The sequence below is a fragment of the Zalophus californianus genome, chromosome 11 (assembly GCF_009762305.2).
Source record: "Zalophus californianus isolate mZalCal1 chromosome 11, mZalCal1.pri.v2, whole genome shotgun sequence".
NCBI classification, from domain to species: domain Eukaryota; kingdom Metazoa; phylum Chordata; class Mammalia; order Carnivora; family Otariidae; genus Zalophus; species Zalophus californianus.
Genome location: NC_045605.1, coordinates 56,176,545 through 56,198,743, shown reverse-complemented (window position 1 = coordinate 56,198,743; position 22,199 = coordinate 56,176,545). Strand labels below are relative to the sequence as shown.

Here is a 22,199-nt window from a genome sequence, read left to right as displayed (position 1 = left end):
TATAAAGACATTATTAAGCATTACGTAACAATTTTCTCCTCTTACATCATAAGGTCACAAACTGAAATATTACCTTACTGATTTTATAATTCAAGATATATTTATTTGAAGTGATGGCAGAATTTAAATTTTATTAGCCTGTGTATATGTTCTGATTTTTTTATAGCCATCTGACAGAAATTCCTAAACAGACTTCCTTAAAAATTATTAACATCTGCCTTTTAAAAACTTCTGAACTTGAGGACAGTTTTTCCCTGGGGTTTATGCTATTAAAGTTTCTTTACTTTGAGCTGTTGACATTGTATGCAGCATGTGAAAGCAGACAGCTTTGCAGTGGGGAGGACAAATGTGGGTCCTGAGTAAACTTCAGATTTTCTTTTCAGAATGATTCTGTTTCCATATATTTGTAATGATTTATTCCAGTATCTTAATTGGATTGTAGGGAGAAGGTAAACTATCATATTTTAATCTCCCTCCTTTGCAAAGGAAGGTATAGATAGGCAGAAATAGCCGCCTGACAGAATTTTCTTTTGGCTTGCCATCGTTTTTTCTCCACTTCCAAAAAGCTAGATGTGGCATTTACAAAAAATACATTTGCAATTAGATGGCTCAACATAGAAATAAGAAGAGGTCAGAAGGCATGTAAAGGAAATAGGAAGAACATTGAATACGTGTGTGCATGTGTACCTTCGTCAAGCCCTTTAGTCATCATTTATGGAACACCTACAACAACTCCAGCACCATGTAAGATGTTAGAAACGTAACGACAGGTGTGAAAAGTCTATGACACAGATATTTCGAAGGTGTTATAGGAGCAAAGAAGATAAGTATCTGAAAGTCAGCACCATGTAAAGGAGGTCACACTTAGGCTGAGTCTAGAAAAATACCTGATGTATAGCTAGGGGGAGAAGGTGAGACTTTCCAGGTAGAGGGAACAGTTTATACAGAAACATAGAGGTAGGTTAGAAAATTGCAGGTAATTCTAGTAAAGCTACAACTAAGGATACATTTAAGGGTCCAAAGGCGAGGCCAGAGGGGTAAAGAATGACCTAATCATAAAGCAAGTTTTTGTTGGAAGGTCTGGAGATCTACTGAAATAACTTAAGCAAATTTCTTAAAGACAAAAAGTAGATGGGACCATATTGATGACTATAATACAGAATGGGGATTAAATGTATATTTTAGAATGTTCTCTTTGAAGAGTTGACAATAGAGAACTGTTAGGGAGTTATTACAATAATCTAAGCCTTCCGTAATTAAAATCAAAACAGATTGGCAGTGTAAAGGGAGGAGGGAGTATATAGGTTCAAGAAATATTTCGATGATAGACTCTACTGTTAATGGCTTGGTGGGTTTGAGAAGAGAGGGAGAGAAGGATTTAGGTTGGTTTCCAATTTCTAGTTTTGACAACTGACCAGATGATTAAACAGAGACAAATGCTGAAGGAAAAGCAGATATTGGAGTAAAGAGAGAAAAAGGAAGAATTAATTAAGACTTCCAATTTTGGTTACTTACCTAGTGGGTAAGACAGGAAACAAGAAACCAAATAAAGTAGATGTCGGGTTGTGACAAGTACTAAAAACAAGCTGTGGTATAGATGCTAACGGTGGGAGACCATTTCTACAGAGATTGCTCAGAAAAGGTTTGCCGGAGGAGCTCAGCCTTGAAGATAAGAATTGCTGGAAAAAGAGGGAACAGCAAGTGAAAAGGCTTGGAAAGGGCTTGGGCTGTGGAACAGAAAAGAGGCCACTATAGCTGGAACATAATTTGTTAGGAAGAGAGCAGTGTGACTGACATGGATTAGAATGAAAAGGAATTCAGAATTTATATAAATGAAGCTATTTGCCTTACCCACTGAACAGGAGAAGCCTAAGAAAATGGCACAAGGGCAGGTTTACATATTCGGTAGTGGGTAGGACTGTGAGGGAATCTGATTATTTCAGGATGGTATGAGGTGAGACAATTATATTCGATTTAGAGGAGGTTTAAGGATTGAGGGCAATATGTAGAGTAGTCAGGGCCAAGAGTGGGAAAGCAAACTAATGAGGGAATTAGAGTAGGATTGCTGGACAGCGTGTCTGGTGGACCCTGTGCTTGTATTTTTAAAGTAGAATCAATCAGACTATTGTGTAATTTTCTCTACCCACTTAGAGCTTCATAGAGACAAGTTGAGAGAATGAAAATGTTGAACGAAAGTGAAATTAATCCCCATTTTACAGATGAGGAAAATGAAACTCAGAAGTTGAGACTTGGTTAGAGTCCTGAAAATAGCATAGGCAGGATTTTAGCCCAGATCTTTCTGCTTCCTAAGTACATGGGCTTTCCAGTATAGTACTCTGCCTCCCATAGGATCTGCCTATTGTATTGAAACACTAAAATGAGCTCTGACCTTAGCCATCAAGCCAATTGTGTAGAATTATGAAAGGAGTCCAGTGCTTCATTGCATGTTAGAAGAAAGTATATCAGTTCTTTGGGGAGAAAAAAAATTTATTGGCACTAAATTCTGAGAGGAATTTAGCATGTAGTTTCTTATGTGCAGTGTATTAAATATCATAATGAAATATAGTCAATTGCAATTTTGCAAAAGTTACAGCGAGAAGTATCTATTAACCCTTGAGAAGGGCGGCATCATAAATCATAGTACAGAAAAGGCCATTCTGCAGGGAAGGAAACTAAAATAGTTCAAGTATATTGCTTTTTGGTCATCTGACTTGATGTAGAAAACCCAGAAGAATGACAGTTTATTGGTTTTAACTGTAATTTTGACAGGAGCTGGCCATTGTCCAGTCTGAGACCAAACTCTCTGGTGAGAGAGAGCCCAAAGAGTCTGTGTTTTGTTTTGTTGATGGAAGCAAGATTCATATTCTTTAGCTATTAGATTTTCAGGAGACAACATTGACATTTGGTTATTAAAATTGAAGTGTCTGACTTGAGTTTTTGCTATACAGAGGAGCCATCTTCCTAACAGAGTGGAATGTTAATGTGTACATGGACAGGGCCAAACATTTCAGAAAGCAGTTTTGGAATATGGTAAACCAAGCAGATGCATTTGCTCTCCCTCCCTCTCAAGGACCCAGTGATAAGATAGTAAAGATACATGCATAAAGAATAAATCAGTGGTGGTAGTGAAAATAAAAGAGGGTACCATTGGAATAGCAAAGATTTTGACACAGTTCTCAAGGATACGACATAGATAGGATTGTTTTGATGCATAAACCAGAGTAGAGAAAAACTGCAGCATGGAACACAAATAGAAAAGGTTTTTGGTACAGCTCTCAGAAACTTCAACTTGGAATTTCCAAGTATAGAAATCAGGAATGATGGAGCAATAATTAGGGTAGCTGGGCCTACTGGCTCATTTTCTTTTCTCTGTGAATTTGGAGTAACTTATAGTACTTGCTCCAACTGCTTTCTAAACATAATGGATTCTTGACCTGGTTAGGTCCCATGGTACAAGGGTTTGGCATTGAAAAGTGGAACAGAGCCTTACTGTGGACTTTTACAATTGACCTAGAGGGAAAACATGAAAGGCAGCTCTACTTAGAAGTGAAATGCCTAAGAGTAACACAATCCCAAAGTAAAGTTCTCCTTACTTGACAGTTGTGGTAGTTTAAACATAAAGGTACTCCCTTCTTCCAGCATGGCATATATACTTAGAAGGAAAGCCTAATTGTCAATAGGACCTACACACTTAACACTGAGCTGGCATTCGAGAATAATGCCTTTCATGTAAATAAATCTTTATAGCTTCAAAGGAAACCTACCCTAGTTGCCTATACTAATCAATCTAGTTACTTGTTCATGGATTTTTTTTTTTAAGATTTTACTTATTTATTTGACAGAGAGGGCACGCGCGGACACAAACAGGGAGAGTGTAGGCAGAGGGAGAGGGAGAAGCAGGCTCCCTGCTCAGTGGGGAGCCTGACGCGGGGCTTGATCCCAGGACCCCGAGATCATGACCTGAGCCGAAGGCAGACGCTTAACCGACTGAGCTACCCAGACGCCCCTGTTCATGGATTTGAAGGGAAAACCAAGAGTCATCAGATGTTTGAGGAAAACAGTATAAACTAGTCCAAGTTGAACAAACAGAATAGCGGACCCAAAAGGAGCAGAAAATACAAAGAACAGAGAAGAACTTTTTAGCCTAAGATATAAAAAGATAGAAGGAACTTCATTTCCACCCTGACAACAAGAGAAAGTTGGATAATATACAAAATCATAACTTTTCTTGAATCTAAAGAACTAAGATTACAGGGCAACCAAGGAGCATGATACGTAAGAAAAGATGGGTGTGTCCAAGAAGAGAGAGGATGTGAGGACTGACTCACCAGTGGCAGAGTGTGGGGGGAAGTTGGGCCACTATCTCTAAGAAGGCAAAATAATTCAGTCAGAGTTTTTAACAAATTGCTAACCACTAAGTGTGCACAACTGTAAGACTGCATAGCACCTAGAAGGCAGTTCACACCTGCTTATAGTTTATTCTGTGTGAACCTACACTGGATATTCACAAGAAAGATTGGAGACAGGGTAGAAAATGTAGAAAGCCTCCCCTGGTATGGTATAGGTCTGGAGGGAGGCGAGTGGATACTGTTGCTAGAAAGCAGAACTCTTTTCTAAGAACAAAAGCATTAAGCCTCTGGAGGAGGAGCTGTAAGCCCTGCACTCCCCCAGGCACAGGTGAAGGACTGGAGGAAGGAAAAAACAAAAGCAAAAACAAAAACACATTACCCTTGAGGGTGGGGCAGGAAGAGTGTTGGACCTGGACTATTGGAAACCTCCTATCCCCTGGGGAGGGCCAGTATCACTGAGAAAGCCCTACCTTGATACCTAAGGACACAGGGTCTGTTAACTCAAACAAGATAAAAGAGAAACTCTGCTCTCCTCCCCAACCAGGCTAGAGAGCATGGAATAATAATCCACCATAGTCTACCACTTGAGGAGAGGCAAGAACATAGTGAATCACTCTTACATAGGTGCAGGTTCACAAGGAATACCTAAATCTGAGGGTGGAACAGGTTCACTGAGAAAAACCCTGTAGCAAATCCTCTCCACCACCATCACCACCTCCAAAAAGGGGGAGTTAGAGGAAATTTGAAGAATGTGTTACACTGAAGGTAACAACAAAATGGCAGCAACAAAACCCAAACCCAGCCCAGTTCCTAATTGTATTGACTCAACTCCCAAATTAACAGTAGAAGATACATGCTCTTTTCTTTCTCTAGTGTCCTATATTCTCTGTTGCACATGATGTTGAGTATTCAAACTTTTTGAGACAAGGAAAAGCAAAAATGAAAAAACCATCATTATCCCTCCCTCCCACCAACACCAACAAAATGTTATAGAGAAGAAATTAACTCAAAAGAAGAAAAAAAACTCAGCCGTGAGTCAGATGTTGGAACTATCAGAGAGAGTTTAAAATAACTATGATTTTGTGGTAAGGTGGATAACAAGCATGAATAGATCGTAAATTTCAGCTGAGAGATGGAAACTATAAAAAAAAATCTAATGGATATGCTGTAAATAAAGAACACAGTAACAGAGATGGAGAATGCCTTTGACAGACTCTTCAGCATATATGACACAACTAAGAAAAGAATTAAGTGAACTTGAATATATATCAATAGAAATTACCCAAACTGAAGTGCAAAGAGACTCTATCAGACAAAACTAAGATAATTCATTACCAGCAGTCCTATATTTTAAGAAAGGTTAAAAGAAATTCTTGGGGCACCTGGGTGGCACAGTTAGTTAAGCTTCTGACTGGGTTTCAGCTCAGGTCGTAATCTCAGGGTCATGAGATTGAGCCCTGAGTCAGGCTCTGTGCTCAGTGTAGAGTCTGCTTGAGATTCTCTCCCCTTCTCCCTCTGCTCCTCCTACTCTCATTCTCTCTCTCTCTCAAATAAATACATCTTAAAAAAAGAAAAAAAATTCTTCAGCAGAAGGAAAATGATACCAGACAGAAACTTGGCTCTACATACAAAAAAATGAGATATCCAGAAATGGTTGAAGATATTATAAACACATTTTTTCTTATTTGTAATTATAAAAGACTGTTTTCTAATGCAAAAATAGCAGTGTTTTGGAACTTAAAACATGCATAAAGTAAAATGTGTGAGGAATGTGAAGAGTGGGGAAAGAAAGAATTGGGAGTATGGTACTTTCAGGTTTTTATACCCTACATGAAGTAGTATAATAATATTTGAAGGTGAACTTATTTATTTTTAAAGATGATTTATATTTATTACTTCATTTGATTCTTTTTTATTTTATCTTATTTTGTTATGCTATGTTGGTCACCACACAATACATCATTAGCTTTTGATGTAGTGATCGGTGATTCATTGTTTTCGTATAACACCCAGTGCTCCATGCAGTACGTGTCCTCCTTAATACCCATCACCAGACTAACCCATCCCCCCTACTCCTCTCCCCTCTAAAACCCTGTTTGTTTCTCAGAGTCCGTAGTCTCTCATGGTTCATCTCTCCCTCCGATTTCCCCCCCTTCATTTTTCCCTTCCTTCTCCTAATGTCCTCCATGCTATTCTTTGTGTTCCACAAATAAGTGAAAGCATATGATAATTGACTTTCTCTGCTTGACTTATTTCACTTAGCATCATCTCCTCCAGTCCCATCCATGTTGATGTAAAAGTTGGGTATTCATCCTTTCTGATGGCTGAGTAATATTCCATTGTATATATGGAGCACATCTTCTTTATCCATTCATCTGTTGAAGGGCATCTTGGCTCTTTGCACAGTTTGACTATTGCGGACATTGCTGCTGTGAACATTGGGGTGCACATGGCCCTTCTTTTCACTACATCTGTGTCTCTGGGGTAAATACCCAGTAGTGCAATTGCTGGGTCATAGGGTAGCTCTATTTTTTTATTTTCTGAGGCACCTCCACACTGTTTTCCAAAGTGGCTGTACCAACTTGCATTCCCATCAACAGTGTAAGAGGGTTCCCCTTTCTCCACAGCCTCTCCAACATTTGTTGTTTCTTGCCTTGTCCATTTTTGCCATTCTGACTGGTGTAAGATGGTATCTCAGTGTAGTTTTGATTTGAATTTCCCTGATGGCTAATGATGATGAACATTTTTTCATGTGTCTGTTAGCCATTTGGATGTCTTTGGAGAAGTGTCTGTTCATGTCTTCTGTCCATTTTTTGCCTTGATTATTTGTTTTTTGGGTGTTGAGTTTGAGAAGTGCTTTATAGATTTTGGATACCAGCCCTTTATCTGTAGTGTCATTTGCAAATATCTTCTCCCATTCTGTGGGTTGCCTCTTTGTTTTGTTGACTGTTTCCTTTGCTGTGCAGACGCTTTTTATCTTGATGAAGTCCCAAAACTTCATGTTTGCTTTTGTTTAACTAGCCTTCAGAGATGTATCTTGAAAGGAGTTGCTGTGGCCGATGTCGATGAGGTTACTGCCTATGTTCTCCTCTAAGATTTTGATGGATTCCTGTCTCACATTGAGGTCTTTCATCCGTTTTGAGTTTATTTTTGTGTATGGTGTTAGAGAATGGTCGAGTTTCATTCTTCTGCATGTGGCTGTCCAATTTTCCCAGCACCATTTATTGAAAAGACTGTCTTTTTTCCACTGCATATTTTTTCCTGCTTTTTTTTAAAGATTTTATTTATTTATTTGAGAGAGAGAGAATAAGAGAGATAGCACAAGAGGGAAGAGGATCAGAGGGAGAAGCAGACTCCCTGCTGAGCAGGGAGCCCAATGCAGGACTCAATCCCGGGACTCCAGGATCATGACCTGAGCCGAAGGCAGTCGCTTAACCAACTGAGCCACCCAGGCGCCCTTTTTTCCTGCTTTGTTGAAGATTATTTGACCATAGAGTTGAGGGTCCATATCTGGGCTCTCTGTTCTCTTCCATTGGTCTATATGTCTGTTTTTGTGCCAGTACCATGCTGTCTTGGCGATCACTGCTTTGTAATATAGCTTGAAATTGGGCAACATGATGCCCCCAGCTTTGTTTTTCTTTTTCAACATTTCCTTGGTGATTCGGGGTCTTTTCTGATTCCATACAAATTTTAGGATTGTTTGTTCCAGCACTTTGAAAAATGTCATTGGAATTTTGATCGGGTTGACATTGAAGGTATAGATTGCTCTGGGTAACGTAGACATTTTAACTATGTTTATTCTTCCGATCCAAGAGCATGGAATGTTTTTCCATCTTTTTGTGTCTTCTTCAACTTCTTTCATGAGTGTTCTATAGTTCCTAGAGTATAGATCCTTTACCTCTTTGGTTAGGTTTATTCTGAGGTATCTTATGGTTTTTGGTGCTGTTATAAATGGAATCGTTTCTCTAATTTCTCTTTCTACAGTTGCATTGTTAGTGTATAAGAAAGCAACTGATTTCTGTATATTGATTTTGTATCCTGCCACATTACTGAATTGCTGTATGAGTTCTAGTAATTTGGGGGTGGAGTCTTTTGGGTTTTCCTTATTTATTGAGGTTATATACTATGAACTCTGGGGCAACCACTAAAAATTTAAAATGGAGGTAAGACTAAGCCACGTAGTGAAGAAAGAGGGAATCGTAAAAAATCTTCAGTCCAAAAGCATAAAAAAAGAGGGATAAAAGAACAAAGAATAGGTGGAACATATAGAAAACAGCTAGCAAAATGGTAGGTTTTAATCTAAACATCAATTATATTAAGTGTAAGCAGTCTAAATATATCAGTTAAAAAAAGATTGTTCAGATTTTATATAAAAAAAGACACAACTGAATGCTACCTATAAGAAACCCACTTTTAATATAATGGTAGATAAATTGATTGATTAAAGGTAAAAGAATAGGAATAGTACACCATGGAAATATGAATTCAAAGAAGGCCAGAGTGGCTATATTAATATTAGACAAAGTAGATTTCAGAACAATGAATATTACCTGTGATAAAGACAGATTTTACATTATGGTGGAGGGGTTCAGTCACAAAAACATAATAATTCTAAATATGTATGAACATAACAGAGCTTCTCTCTCTCTCTCTATATATATATATATAGACCAAAGAAGAAATAGCTAAATCTGTATTTATAGCTGGAAACCGCAACACTCATCTCTGTAGTTCATAGAACAAGTGAAGACAAAATCAGTAAGAATAGAAGACTTTAATAACACTACTAACTAACTTGACCCGAATAAGAGTGGACCACCCCACTGCATACCAGCAGGATATACCTTTTTTCATGTGTACATGGAGCATTTAGTTAGGCCATAGTTGTTATCATAAAACAAATACAAAAGAATCAAAATGATGTATAATACAGTCTCTGACTAAAAGAAACTAGAAATCACTAATAGATACCTGGAAAATTTCAAATATTTGATAATTGTTCAACACATACATGGGGTGGGTGGTGGAGGTTGTCAACCTGAATGTCATCTGAAATCATGGCGGGTGAAGATTTGGGGGGAGGACTTATGCTGGGGCTAAAAAAGATAAGTGGTTATGTTCTGTTTTGGGGGCAAAGTTACCAATGTACGGATCATTTAAGTACAGTTGAGAGAGAAGAGAAGTATTTTGATAAAATTACTTAGGATGGTGAATTTAGTGCTGAGGTCTAAACTGTATTATGTTCAGTAATGTACTTCTTGTTCCTTTCTGCAGGAGATGTGCAGACTAGTTGAAGGCACTTTTCCTATTGGATCATGGTTTATGAAACTCCCCCTTTGTAAGATCCAGAGATTAGTGTGTCTGGATCTAAGACTGTTTTTCTGTGCTTCGGTATTTCTGGTGTTATCAGGCCTGGATTGTCAAAGAACAGAAGATGCTCTCATTTCTTAGAGTAGGAAGATGTAAAAGGATTTTATGATCACATAAATGGAAATGTAGGTTCCAAAAGTTGATATAAATACAACAATCAGGCATATAAACACAAACACAAATCTCTGTGTAGTGCTAAAGCAAACACTTAAAGGAAATTAAATGTTCTGTAATAGGATTTGGGGTATGGGGTATCAGTTAAAATGTAGAATATTCATATAATTCACATCCATGGAGTTGAATTTTACACAGCCATTAAACATTACAACTCAGACCGTCAACATCTAAAAATGCTTGTGACATAATATGGAAAAATCAGAATATACATTTTCTACACACTGTGATTATAGCTAAAACTACATATATTTATGAACTAAAAATAAGTAGTCAAAATGCAAGTAATTTTTTCTGTTTTACTTTTTATACTTTCAGAAATGTTGTATAGCATTTGTAGGTAAAAAGAAATTAACCACTTTTTAAAAAAATCAGCTTCATTTTTCAGAGCAGTTTTAGGTTCATTAGCAAAATTGTGCTGAAGTTGTAAAGATTTCCCATATATCCCCAACTCCCACACTTGCATGGCCTCCCTCATTATCAACATCCCTCACCAGAGAGGTCTATTTATTACAACTGATGAACCTTTAGTGAATAAGCAGTAACACTCAGAGTCCATATTCACTTTCTTTTAAAATGAAGTTGAATTTTGAAATTTCATCAGGGTTTCTTGGTCAGTAATCCAGAAATCTGGAGGCAGAGACTCTTTGATTCCTCCTAGAGGCCAGACTTGGTCAAATTGAACAAGCTGGGAGGTTTGTTCCAGTCACCCCTCCCGAAGACCTCTATACGCAGCTTACTTTGCCTCTGAACTCTATTCCCTCACCGTCAGGGCATGGGATCTGCCTTTTTGGTTGTTATTGAGCAGTCATATCTGCAATGTCACGTCTGAAATTGTCTCCCTCCGTCTCTCTCTAGGGAGTGCATTTTCAACTGAGCACCTTAAGCTTCAACTCCAGAAGGAATCCTTGAATGAACTGAGGAAGGAGTGTACTGCGAAAAGGTAAATGCAACACTGAGAATAATGGTTCAGAGTGATGGGTTTGCTTTGAGGATAGGATTTAGAAAAGTAGCATTCTTTAAAAGCTGCTGGTATGAATTTATATTCCACACACGTCAGTGCCACATTCATTTATTCAACAAATATTTATGAAGCACCTACTCAGTGTCAGGCACATGCTAGAAGTAGTTATGAGAGCTCCTAGTGTATAGTCATAATCAGAAACGTGAACATTGGTCATCTAGTTTTTAAGCCCACAGCACCATGACTTAATGTTTCAATCTTCTTATCTTCTACGTGTAGTGTAGCTTATTTTCTTCAGTCATGTCTTCAGACTTACTCCTGTTTAGTGTTAGTCCATTGGGATTACTGCCATAGCTCCTAGCTTGTCTAACATCAGTCTCTCCGTCTTTCCAGTTCATCCTCCATGTTGCTTATCAGACCTCTCTTCTTCTTTATTTTTATTTTTTTAAAGATTTTATTTATTTGAGAGAGAGCATGCGCATGAGCAGGGGGCAGGGCAGAGGAAGAGGGAGAAGCAGACTCCCTGATGAATAGGGAGCCTGACGAGGGGTTTGATCCCAGGGCTCCGGGATCATGACCTGAGCCAAAGGCAGACGCTTACCCGACTGAGCCACCCAGACGCCCCAGACCTCTCCTCTTAAAATACTAGTTTTATCATATTTCTTCTCCTCTTAAGGAGTCATGCATGGTGATTATTTTGCCAAATTTTCAAATAGTGTTCAGTAAATTGGCACTATACAACTAGCTAATTTCTGTCCTCCACAACATTCATTTAACAGATGCTAATAGTTTTTCTCTTTATTTTTTTCCAGCACATGCTTAATTTGATGCCACCTCTGTTCTTTTGCTCATGTTCACTCACTTTTTCTGGAAAGTCATCTCATCCTACATTTTTCTTCAAGAAACCTTAGCAGTTGAACATTCAAGAATGTTAGACCTGGAAAGAACCGTGGAAATCATCTGGTCTAATCTTCTCAATTTGCAGATAGGAAGGCAAAGCTATGGGAAGTTACTTTGTCCAGATCACGAGGAAAACAGGACTAGATCCCTTTAGGTCTTTAGTGCTCTTTGTGTTTCCTACTACTTTTACATTCCACTTTGACCTACAGTTTTTCTGAATCCCTCTTTTTCTTAAATTGTTAACACAGTTGAGCAGGTAATTTATCCTATAGGTGTTTTATTTCTGGGTCTTATTTCTTTGGTTCAAGAGAAGAGCTACATCATCTCTTGCCACAACTTACTGTTTGTTCTTTTTATTCTGTTATTTTCCGAATATGGCAACAGGCTATTTTTTGAGGTAACTGTGAGTGAAAAAGAGAATACTTCTTTAAAATAATACCATCTGGATATTTCCTGAAATCACATTGGCCTCAGATTAAATGAGACCCTAGTCTGCTTACTGAGCCTCTCTAAATTTTGTATCCTTGTTTGTAAAATGGGTGTGATGACATCAACCTAATAGAGTTGTTGTAATGATTAAATAAAGCCATTTGTAAAGCTCCTGGCATATAGTGGTAGGTGCTTAGTCAATGATTATTTTTACCCTTTCCATCTCTTAGCATGGTGCTAGACACACACAGTAGGCCTCAGTATATATTTATCTTGATTTATACTATTTAGAGATAGGTCAGAACTCATGTTAGCTATTATGCTTGACTCTACTTCTGAGTTTCTGTGGCCTACTGCAGGCCATTTAATCTTCCTCCATATCATTATGTGGAATTAAATGTTAGAAAGCATGAAAACTTTTTTTTTTTTTTTTAACAAATGTGCTTTTTATCTTTCCTCATCAGAGAACTCTTTCTGAAGACTAATGCTCAGTTGACAATTCGTTGCAGGCAATTACTATCTGAGCTTTCCTACATTTACCCTATTGATTTGGTAAGTTTCAAATTTTCTGGAAAAAAAAATTTTTTTAAAGATGGTTTCTGTTTGACATTTTTTCTCAATGAAAAAACTCATTGCTCTAGTTTTAATCATATGCTCTGTCATGATTCATTCAGAAGCTACTATCCATTTAAAAAGTGGGTGGATGTTAGGTTCCACCATTTGATTTTTTATATCAGTTTGGTGGTAGAATGCACTCAACTTCATCTGAAAAAAATGACAAATAATTTCTGGTTTCTTTAAAATCTTTCTTACTGAGCCAAATTATCAACTACCATCAATTCTGACACATACATGCAGATGCATATGTACTGCTTTAAAAATATAATTGCTAATTAATTTGTATTAGTACTACCTAAGAAATTCCTGGGGTAAATGTCAGGATGTAAAGTTTTTGAATCTAGTTTCTTAGAGTAAGTGTAAAAAGTAAAACTTCAATAAAATTAGAATTAGATCACTACTGAGACCCTACGACCCAGCAATTGCACTACTGGGTATTTACCCCAAAGATACAAATGTAGTGATCTGAAGGGGTACATGCAACCCCAGTGTTTATAGCAGCAGTGTCCACAATAGCCAAACTATGTACAGAGCCAAGATGTCCATCAACAGATGAATGGATAAAGAAGATGTGGTATATATATATACAATGGAATATTATGCAGCCATCAAAAATTGAAATCTTGCCATTTGCAATGATGTGGATAGAACTAGAAGGTATTATGCCAAGCGAAATAAGCCAGTCAGAGAAAGACAAGTATCATATGATCTCACTGATATGAGGAATTCTTAATCTCAGGAAACAAACTGAGGGTTGCTGGAGTGGTGGGGGGTGGGAGGGATGGGGTGGCTGGGTGATAGACATTGGGGAGGGTATGTGCTATGGTGAGCACTGTGAATTGTGTTAAGACTGATGAATCACAGACCTGTACCTCTGAAACAAATAATACATTATATGTTAAAAAAAAAAAAAAGAAGATAGTAGGAAGGGAAAAATGAAGGGGGGAAATTGGAGGGGGAGATGAACCATGAGAGATTATGGACTCTGAGATTCAAACTGAGGGTTTTAGAGGGGAAGGGGGTGGGGGGATGAGTTAGCCCGGTCATGGGTATTAAGGAGGGCAGGTATTTGAATGGAACACTGGGTGTTATATGCAAACAATGAATCATGGAACACTACATCAAAAACCAATGATGTGGGGTGCCTGGGTGGCTCAGTCGTTAAGCATCTGCCTTCGGCTCAGGTCATGATCCCAGGGTCCTGGGATCGAGCCCCAAATCAGGCTCCCTGCTCGGCAGGAGGCCTGCTTCTCCCTCTCCCATTGCCTGCTTGTATTCCCTCTCTCCCTGTGTCTCTGTCAAATAAATAAATAAAATCTTTAAAAAAAAAAAACACTAATGATGTAATATATGGTGACTAACATAATAAAATAAAATTAAAAAAATAATTTTTTAAAAGCAAACAAAAAATTTAGAATGATGAGAATTCTTTAGAGAGCCAAATCGCTAAATTTGAAGGTTTTATTTTCTTTTTAACAAAAAGTGATTTAAAAGACTGATTTTCTGAGAGGAAAGCTAATAGGATTTTAGGTTGCTTGCGGAATCTTGTTAATTCCACTTAAAAATCTTCATTTATAACTATGAATTGATTGAGGGATTTTTTTTTTTAAGATTTTATTTATTTTAGAGAGCGAGCACATGAGAGGGGGGAGGGTCAGAGGGAGAAGCCGACTCCCTGCTGAGCAGGGAGCCTGATGTAGGACTTGATCCTGGGACTCCGGGATCATGACCTGAGCCAAAGAAGTCCCTTAACCAACTGAGCCACCCAGGTGCCCCCAAGGGATATTTTTGTAATAAAAATTTTTACATGGCTTTTTGCTTGGACATGATGTTTTAAATGTTTATATTTTTAAAAACTAAGTATATATAAGTGTACGGATAGTAGTATAATGAATCATATACTCATCATCTAGCTTCAACAGTATTTATCATTATGATAATATTTTGAGTGTAGGACAGTATTGTCTTTGAGTTAACACTGACCTACTGAATTCTTTGAGATTTGACTTAGGCTTTCTTTGCTTTACGTAGAAAAAAAATTAATTTCGTTCTTTGGTTATATTCGCAGAATGAGCATAAGGATTACTTTGTATGTGGTGTCAAGTTGCCCAATTCTGAGGACTTCCAAGGTATTTTATTTCTTTTTACATCTAAGGATTTGGTTTATATAATAAACGGATATGTTTCAGAGAAAAATAGAGGTATCTTTAAGTGTTGGTTGCCTAGCACTTTATCCAGAGGATTTTTGGACCTTCTGTCCCTTCCCAACTGAAAGTATATAGAGTCAGGTTCTCTGATGGGAGACTTAAGAGAATATTTAATTCTAATCATGGGAAAAAATTATTGAGTTGTCTATTTGAAATTTAAAGAAAATCATTTTTAAGTGAGCTTTAAGAAAATCAGACAGTAGGGTTCGTAAGAATACTAATAATCTCTCTGTCCTTTTGGTTTGATTTTCATGAAAAATTTGTATGTGGTTGAGAGCAGAACAACAAACATTAATCTGTTTTGTTGTTATTTAGAAAATTACATTTCTGGTAACATGAAACCACTACGACAGGTTCAACTTTTGTTATACTGTCATTTTTGTCCTCTTTCCAGTGAGAAAAAATGACATTAAAGATGTTATAGACTATGATTCTTAGTAGTTGCTATATTTAAATTATTTTAATTTTCCTATTCTCTTTACCAGTAGGCCAAAGGAAAAAACTTACTTTATTTGACATATTGGTAAAGAGATTTTTTTTTATTGTTAGCAGAGTGGGTTCTTTTCCCTTAGCCTATACAATGCTTTGAGGCCTATTAAATAGCTTTATAGATTATTCCCAAAGGTAGTGTATTATCTATTTGGGAAGAAGTTATTTAAAAAAAAGGGCATTGCTAGTTTTGTTTGAGACCTTCTTCCATCTCCCGATAAAGAAAATGTTGTTATTTATGGTCCTTTAACATTTAAGACTAACTTATTACCTCCTTTGGCCTTTATACAACGGGCCTTATAACAAGTAGTTGGGACATAATATGAGTGATAAAAAAGGAATGGGAAAACTTATGTTAAAGTCCTGGTTCCCTTTCTAGAAACCATGTAGTTTGGAGCAAACCATCCGTGCTTTGAGTTGATTTCCTCATCGATAGTATGAACATACTGATTCATGTCCTTACCTGTTCTATGTTATTATTGTGAAGATTAAATCTGTAAAAGCATGACATTTGCCTAATCTTTAATCCTCACAAAAACAAAGGAAACCTATAAGGAAAGTGGTGTAATCTCATATTACAACGTGTAAATGAGCTATTTAGTGACTTGCTCAAGACCACAAAGCTAGGCAATGATCTAGCTGAAATTTGTTTGGTTTCCATTATAAAATGTTCCAATCTCTATAAGTCATACAAATGTGCTTTGTTGCTAATTTTAGCAGTTATGATGGCCTGAAGGCCATAACACATCTTTTTCCTCATTTGTTCATTCATTCAACAAACCTATTGAGTACCTTGAGCCCTGTGCCAGGTTCCAGGGATACAAAACATTCATTCATTGGAAAAATATTAATTGAGCACACCAATATGCCAGGCACTGTACTGGGTTTTGAGGATATAATGATAGAAAAAACAAGTATGTTCTCTCCTTTCATGGAGCATATATCCTATTAAGGGAGACTGCCAATAAATAAGAAAATAAATATTTAACAAGTGTTTCGTAAAGGAATACACTATCATAGACAATAGGGAAACTACTTTAGATAAAGCAATCAGAGAAGACCTGAGGAGAAACATTTAACAGAAAATTTGAAGGCTGAAAGAATCCACCTCTGCTATATCTGGGGGAAGAGCTTTCCTAGAAGAGGGGGCAGCAAGTACAAACTTCATGATGGAGGAATAGGCTTGATATATCTGAAAAAAATTCAAGGTGGGGGGGTATGGGAGAAAAGACCTATGTTTTGGGCACATCACGTAATTTCTCAGCTTAATTTTTTCACTGTAAAATGAGGTAATATCTACATCTGTAATTTATTGTGACAGCTGGATGAGATAATATTTGAAAGCACTTTTCATATAAAGTATTTATATAAATGTAATTGAAATTAGTTGCAAGAGAGAGGAGGTAAAGGAAAGAAAGTAGGAGGGAAAGAAGGAGGGACAGAAAAGACCAGAGCTGTATGATTGGAGAGTGGAGAGCAGGGGGAAGAGTTACATCAGAGGACGTAGGAAAGGTCAGCCAGGGCCTTGAGGCCACTGTAAGGAGTTTATGTTTTATTCTCAGTGGAGTGGGAAAACCCTTAAGGGCTTTAAGAAGGGGGATGACATGAGCTGATTTATGTTTTTAAAAGTCACTCTGCCTGCTAAATACAGAATGATCTGCAGGGAGGCAGTAAGGGAAGGATCTCCGTATTGGTGATGGTCACCTTACTCCACTCGGAGATGTTTCTTGATTCTACTTTTGTTTTATATGAAGTTTTTTTTATTTCCCTAGTTTTTCATAGCTTTTGTTAGCTCTCTGTTGTTAGTATGTCCACCAAACAACATATTTTTCCTGCCCTCTAAAAAATTAGTTCAGCTTTTTAGTGTAGTTGTTGAAAAATGAAATGGGAGATGAAATGAAACAAATATGTAATTTTACTCTAAGGCCCTCTTCAATCCCTATGACGCCCGGCAATCAGAAATTTTAAGAAGCACATGTGGTAGTGTTAGACTTTAAGATCTTATGTTAGCATTCTGCAAGGCACTTCCGTATACTCAATTCACTGAGTGCCTCTTGTGTGTATCACCTGCCGGGCCAGGTGCTGAGAATACGCAAAGATGTGTAGGGTATTGATCCTACCTCAGTGAGATTTCAGTCCAGGTGAGGCCATTAAACTTGTAATCAAAGCCATCAAGACATATTTATTGATTTCATACTCTGTGTCAGACACTTTGAAGTTTATAACAGGGACACAGATTCAAAAAAGTAGAAATAATCAGTGCCATCAGGAGGGGAGCAGGAAAACCTTTGCAGAGAAGATGGTGCCTGAGGTGTCTTAAAAGACAAAGTAGTGTTTCCCTGTTGAAGGAAGAGGAGGAGGACATTTTAGATTGGGCGGGTAGAGAAATACGGTAGCATGGGACATTATGCGTGGTGCTTCTTGTGTAATTCTCACAACTGTGAGGACGAATTCCTTCTGTGAGAGAAAGAATTCTACTTATTTTCTTAAGACAAGAAAATTGAAGCTCAGCGAGATTAGTTAATTTTTCCAAAGACTCATACTAGCCAGTGGCAGAGCTAAAGTCATTTCTGGTCAGCCTGATTTTAAGATTCATATTATTCCTGCCATGATGCACTTTGTGTCCTTGTTTTGAATAAAACCTCTTCCAAACTTCTGACGACTTTTTAGTGTTCTATAACAGCTGCATTCGCGGTCCTTCTCTAGTCAGGACCTCCAAACTGGTTATTCTGTGATATTCACGAGACTTTGCTGGGACAAACTTTCCATTGCTTGGGTTGACACTAAGAAACTCTACCATAGCGGCCCAACCTTTATTGTGCTTTTTTTAAATGGGTAAGTTACTGGTAGAGTATGCCAAGGAGGCCTGGACATGATGGGAGAAAGTTGTCTGCTGAAGGGTATTCATTTGAGTTCCATTGACTGAGACATTTCTCGTAAAAAAAATTGTTTGTGTGTGTTTTTAAGTAATCCATAACACAAGAGCCTTTTGTGGTAATGAGACCCAGATTTCCTTCTGTGTCTGTATCCCTTTATGCAGGCATGATTTCTTGGAAAGGAGAGACCATATGTCAAACAGTGTCTCATTGAGAACATGGAATGATTCCATAGATGCTGTGGCAGTGATTAGAGTCTTAAATATTTTGTCCTGTCTGGATCAGTGGGTGCTTGGTTCCTTAACAAATCAGCTGCCTCAGTGATTGGGAAGGCAGGATGGTAAGAGCCTTTAGATCACTTATTATACTTGGATGCATTTGAATATTAATAGTTTGTCCAACATATAAGTTGAAGGGGCATTTGAATTAATTTTTAATATTGTCATGGCCATTGTGGGTTGATGGTATTTATTATCATAAAAATTACACAAAAGCTGCCACTCTGAATAACTATCCTACATTTAAAAAACAAATCAGAATTAATTATTATGAGGAAACTGCAGATTTTTGTTTTGTTTTTAAGCCCCTGAAAACATTGTTAAATAGAATCTTTTTCACACACCTGAGTCTTACAGTTTATTCCTGTGTTCCTCCCTGAATCCTTCCCTCCCCTCCCCCAACTTCTTCTCACCAACAAACCTATCATCTGTAACCTTTCTAACCCTCAGAGCAGCATAAGGAACACAAACCTCTGCTCTGCATTTGGTGTTAGGGACGTCATTAATGCTTACTGGAAAAGCACACCCCAGAGAGCCAGGTTTTGGCTTTGGCAGGTAAAAAGTCCTTTAGATCTTGGAATGCTGGAAACCTTAAACCTTTTGGTTTTTTAGCTAAAGTGATTGGCAACAGAAAGTGACATCTGAGGTTCGTGGCCGGCAATAGCCATAATTAACCACATGAGCTCACATTTTCCCACTGGAGGTTCAGTGGTCTTGGGGTGATGAAAGTGACTTCCCTACCAGGAGGTGGTTTTCCTTTTGAGGGTATTGGAATACCCTTGGGCCCTGTAATGCCTCACCCGTGGTCTTTTAAAATGCTTTTTAATATAAAGCTTCAATATTGGAAATCCAACACCATGGTGTTTAACAGTGAGGCTGTGCCTGAGCACCGTGGCCTGGAATGGGAAACAACCTAGGGTTTTTAATAGGTGGAGCAGGGAGTCTTGTGGTGGAAACAATGGTGAGTGCAAATAATCGGAATCAAAGCTGATTTCCAGTATTATCTAGTTTCTAGGTTTTGCTGTTTCTGTTTGGATTTTTATTTCCATGTGGAGACTTCTTTTAGAGATGCCTTTTTATCTTAAATTTAAGCAAAATTGTTTTGATCATTGAAGAGAGGTGTGTTAGAAGACTCGTTTTTGTTCTTTTAATAGATATGTGGATGTGGTCTCAAGATTTGCAAATGCAATTCCTTAGTATTAAGCTTTTAGAAATATGGAAAAATGTAGATGATTGCGTGTTTAGCATTGGATAGGTTTGTTTGTTTGTTTGTTTTTAAGCATTCAGTTTGCATTTGAGCTGTTCGGAAGGCTAATTAAGAGGCCTTCTCCTGCTTTCCAGAAGTTTGCAAATTCTTTTCTGTCCGGCCACATAGGAAAGGAAAAGCTTAGTGTAAAGCACATACAGGAAGGTCCAAACTTAGTGTAGCATTATCCTTTATTACTGTAAATCGTCTTCTTCTTCTCCTCTCCCTTCAAAAGAAGTTTCTTAAAGACCAAGTTCTTTTACTGATAGGAATATTTCAAATTCCATAAGCTCTATCCTTTATGGAAAGCAGGAGACGCAGGATTCAGTGACCTCTGATAGAACTCACTGTCCCAGCTCTGACTCCAGGGATAGGTATTTTGGGGGGCAGGGGTGTATATACAATTCTCCCTCTTATTCCATCACTCATAGATTTTACCTATATGGTTCTAAGCAAGTCACTTATACCACCTAAATCTCATTTTTCTCATCTCTAAATTGATAGCATCAGACTCAGTGATTTCTAAAGGTTTCTCCTAGCTCTAACATTATATGATGATTAAATTATAATGTAATGAATTTACAGTGTAGTGTAATTAATTTTAGTCTCTAAGGTGGTGTGATATACAGACTTCAAAAGAAGTAAAGTGTTATAGTACTCAAGGTACTTGGGTGGGACTGGGGCAAGAGGACATGGTCTCTAAAAACAATTAGGATTCTTGTCAGTTAGGGCATGACTGAGTAGTGAGTTGAAATGAATGCTGTTTTGTTTTGTTTTTTTTTATCAGTTTGGTTTGAGAGAACATCAAACATTAGTTTGAGAAGCCCATTCTCAGTCTAGCGTGGTCCAAGTCACCGGGAACTCTGTGTTCTTTGCCCTTACAAGAAAAGTGTGAAGAAACTGAGGTGGTACATGTGTGTCATCTGCTTGGTACATTCTAGGTTCCCAAGTTAAGAAATTGTTATGTGTTCCACAGTAAACTTCTGAGACAGTATGGTAGAGTGCTTAAGGACAGAGGCATTGTTGTCAGGCCAACCTACATTGTATTACTCTATTACTTGAGACAGATTCCTTAACTTCTTTGACCCTTAGTTTCTTCATCTATGAAATGAATGAAATAGCATATAAAAAGGTGCCCAGCTTAGTAATTGTTGATGAATTGATGACTGTCATAAATAAAGTACTATGGTGAGTTCCTGGCGGAAGAGCAGTATACAATGAAAGTTACCTATTTTTATAGTATAATCAAAGAGAAACCAAGAATCTGCCATGGTCGTCAATGGTGGAGAACGAACTGATGAATAGATGACTATAGGGGCATTCCTACAACAAGAAGCTAGTACTTAGATAACTAAGTATAAATATTAAAAAGAATGTGAAAAACATTTCTAATAATTGAAGTTAAGGTACCCTTAGAAATCAGGAAACAGTCAAGCCAAGGACATTTCAATTATTTCAGCTTCTCTCTAGCCTGAGATAGTCTAGATTATGTGTTAAATCTTTCAGAGTGTGTGTATGTGAACTTTTAAAAGTATTTTGGGAATACTATATACCAAACAGTTGCTTTTTTCTTCCTCCTGGGGCAGGCTTAAAATGTTTTGTTGTATTACTCTGTTCTGAGTACCTGATGATTATTATCACTTGGTAGGTAGTAGCAGAAATCTAGATGGTGAGTTAAAAATGTAATTATCTGTGACTTCTTAAAAGATAGATGCTTATGTACTATCTGGTGACTAACATAACAATAAAATTAAAAAAAAAAAGATAGATGCTTGTGTTTGACTGTAGGGTACATACATTTTTTTTCCTAATAGTTGCTTCCACCTAAATTGCATGAATAGGATATATATTAACTGTGGTTTTTGACATTTTACTTTTACTATTTAAAATATTTTTCTTCCCTATCCTATCTCAAATTTCAGTCTTATTTATGCAATACCATCTTTATGGATATTGAGAACATATCCCATAAGGATGCATTGTGCTTTTTTACTTCACCTTAGACTTAATTTGTACAATAGTACAACAGTACAACTATATTGATTATAAAGTTAATGAATAAAATACATAATGCTCATATAATGCATTATGATTAAACCTCTGAAACTCATTTTCACATCGTATGATAGACTAGGTATTATCTCTGCCTTTAAAAAAAAAATGCTGGGAAGGAAAGAAAGTAATGGATATTTGAGTGTACTAAGAACTCTTTCTTAAGATGTATATGGAATGCTAATCTCATCACAGTAATTATTGAACAATAGTTCTAAATATAGTAGATGAAATTTCAAGTCTTGTT

General features: G+C 37.3%; 1 protein-coding gene across 2 annotated transcripts in view; it reads left to right on the top strand.

The window, feature by feature from the left end:
- Nucleotides 1–22,199, top strand: part of UVRAG (UV radiation resistance associated) — a 329,246-nt gene that overhangs the window by 178,375 nt on the left and 128,672 nt on the right. For both annotated transcript variants that reach the window (XM_027579444.1, XM_027579443.1), the window contains 3 exons: nucleotides 10,752–10,836; nucleotides 12,651–12,738; nucleotides 14,873–14,933. In XM_027579444.1, the coding sequence (XP_027435245.1) occupies nucleotides 10,752–10,836; nucleotides 12,651–12,738; nucleotides 14,873–14,933 (234 nt within the window). The remainder of the gene's footprint in view (nucleotides 1–10,751; nucleotides 10,837–12,650; nucleotides 12,739–14,872; nucleotides 14,934–22,199) is intronic.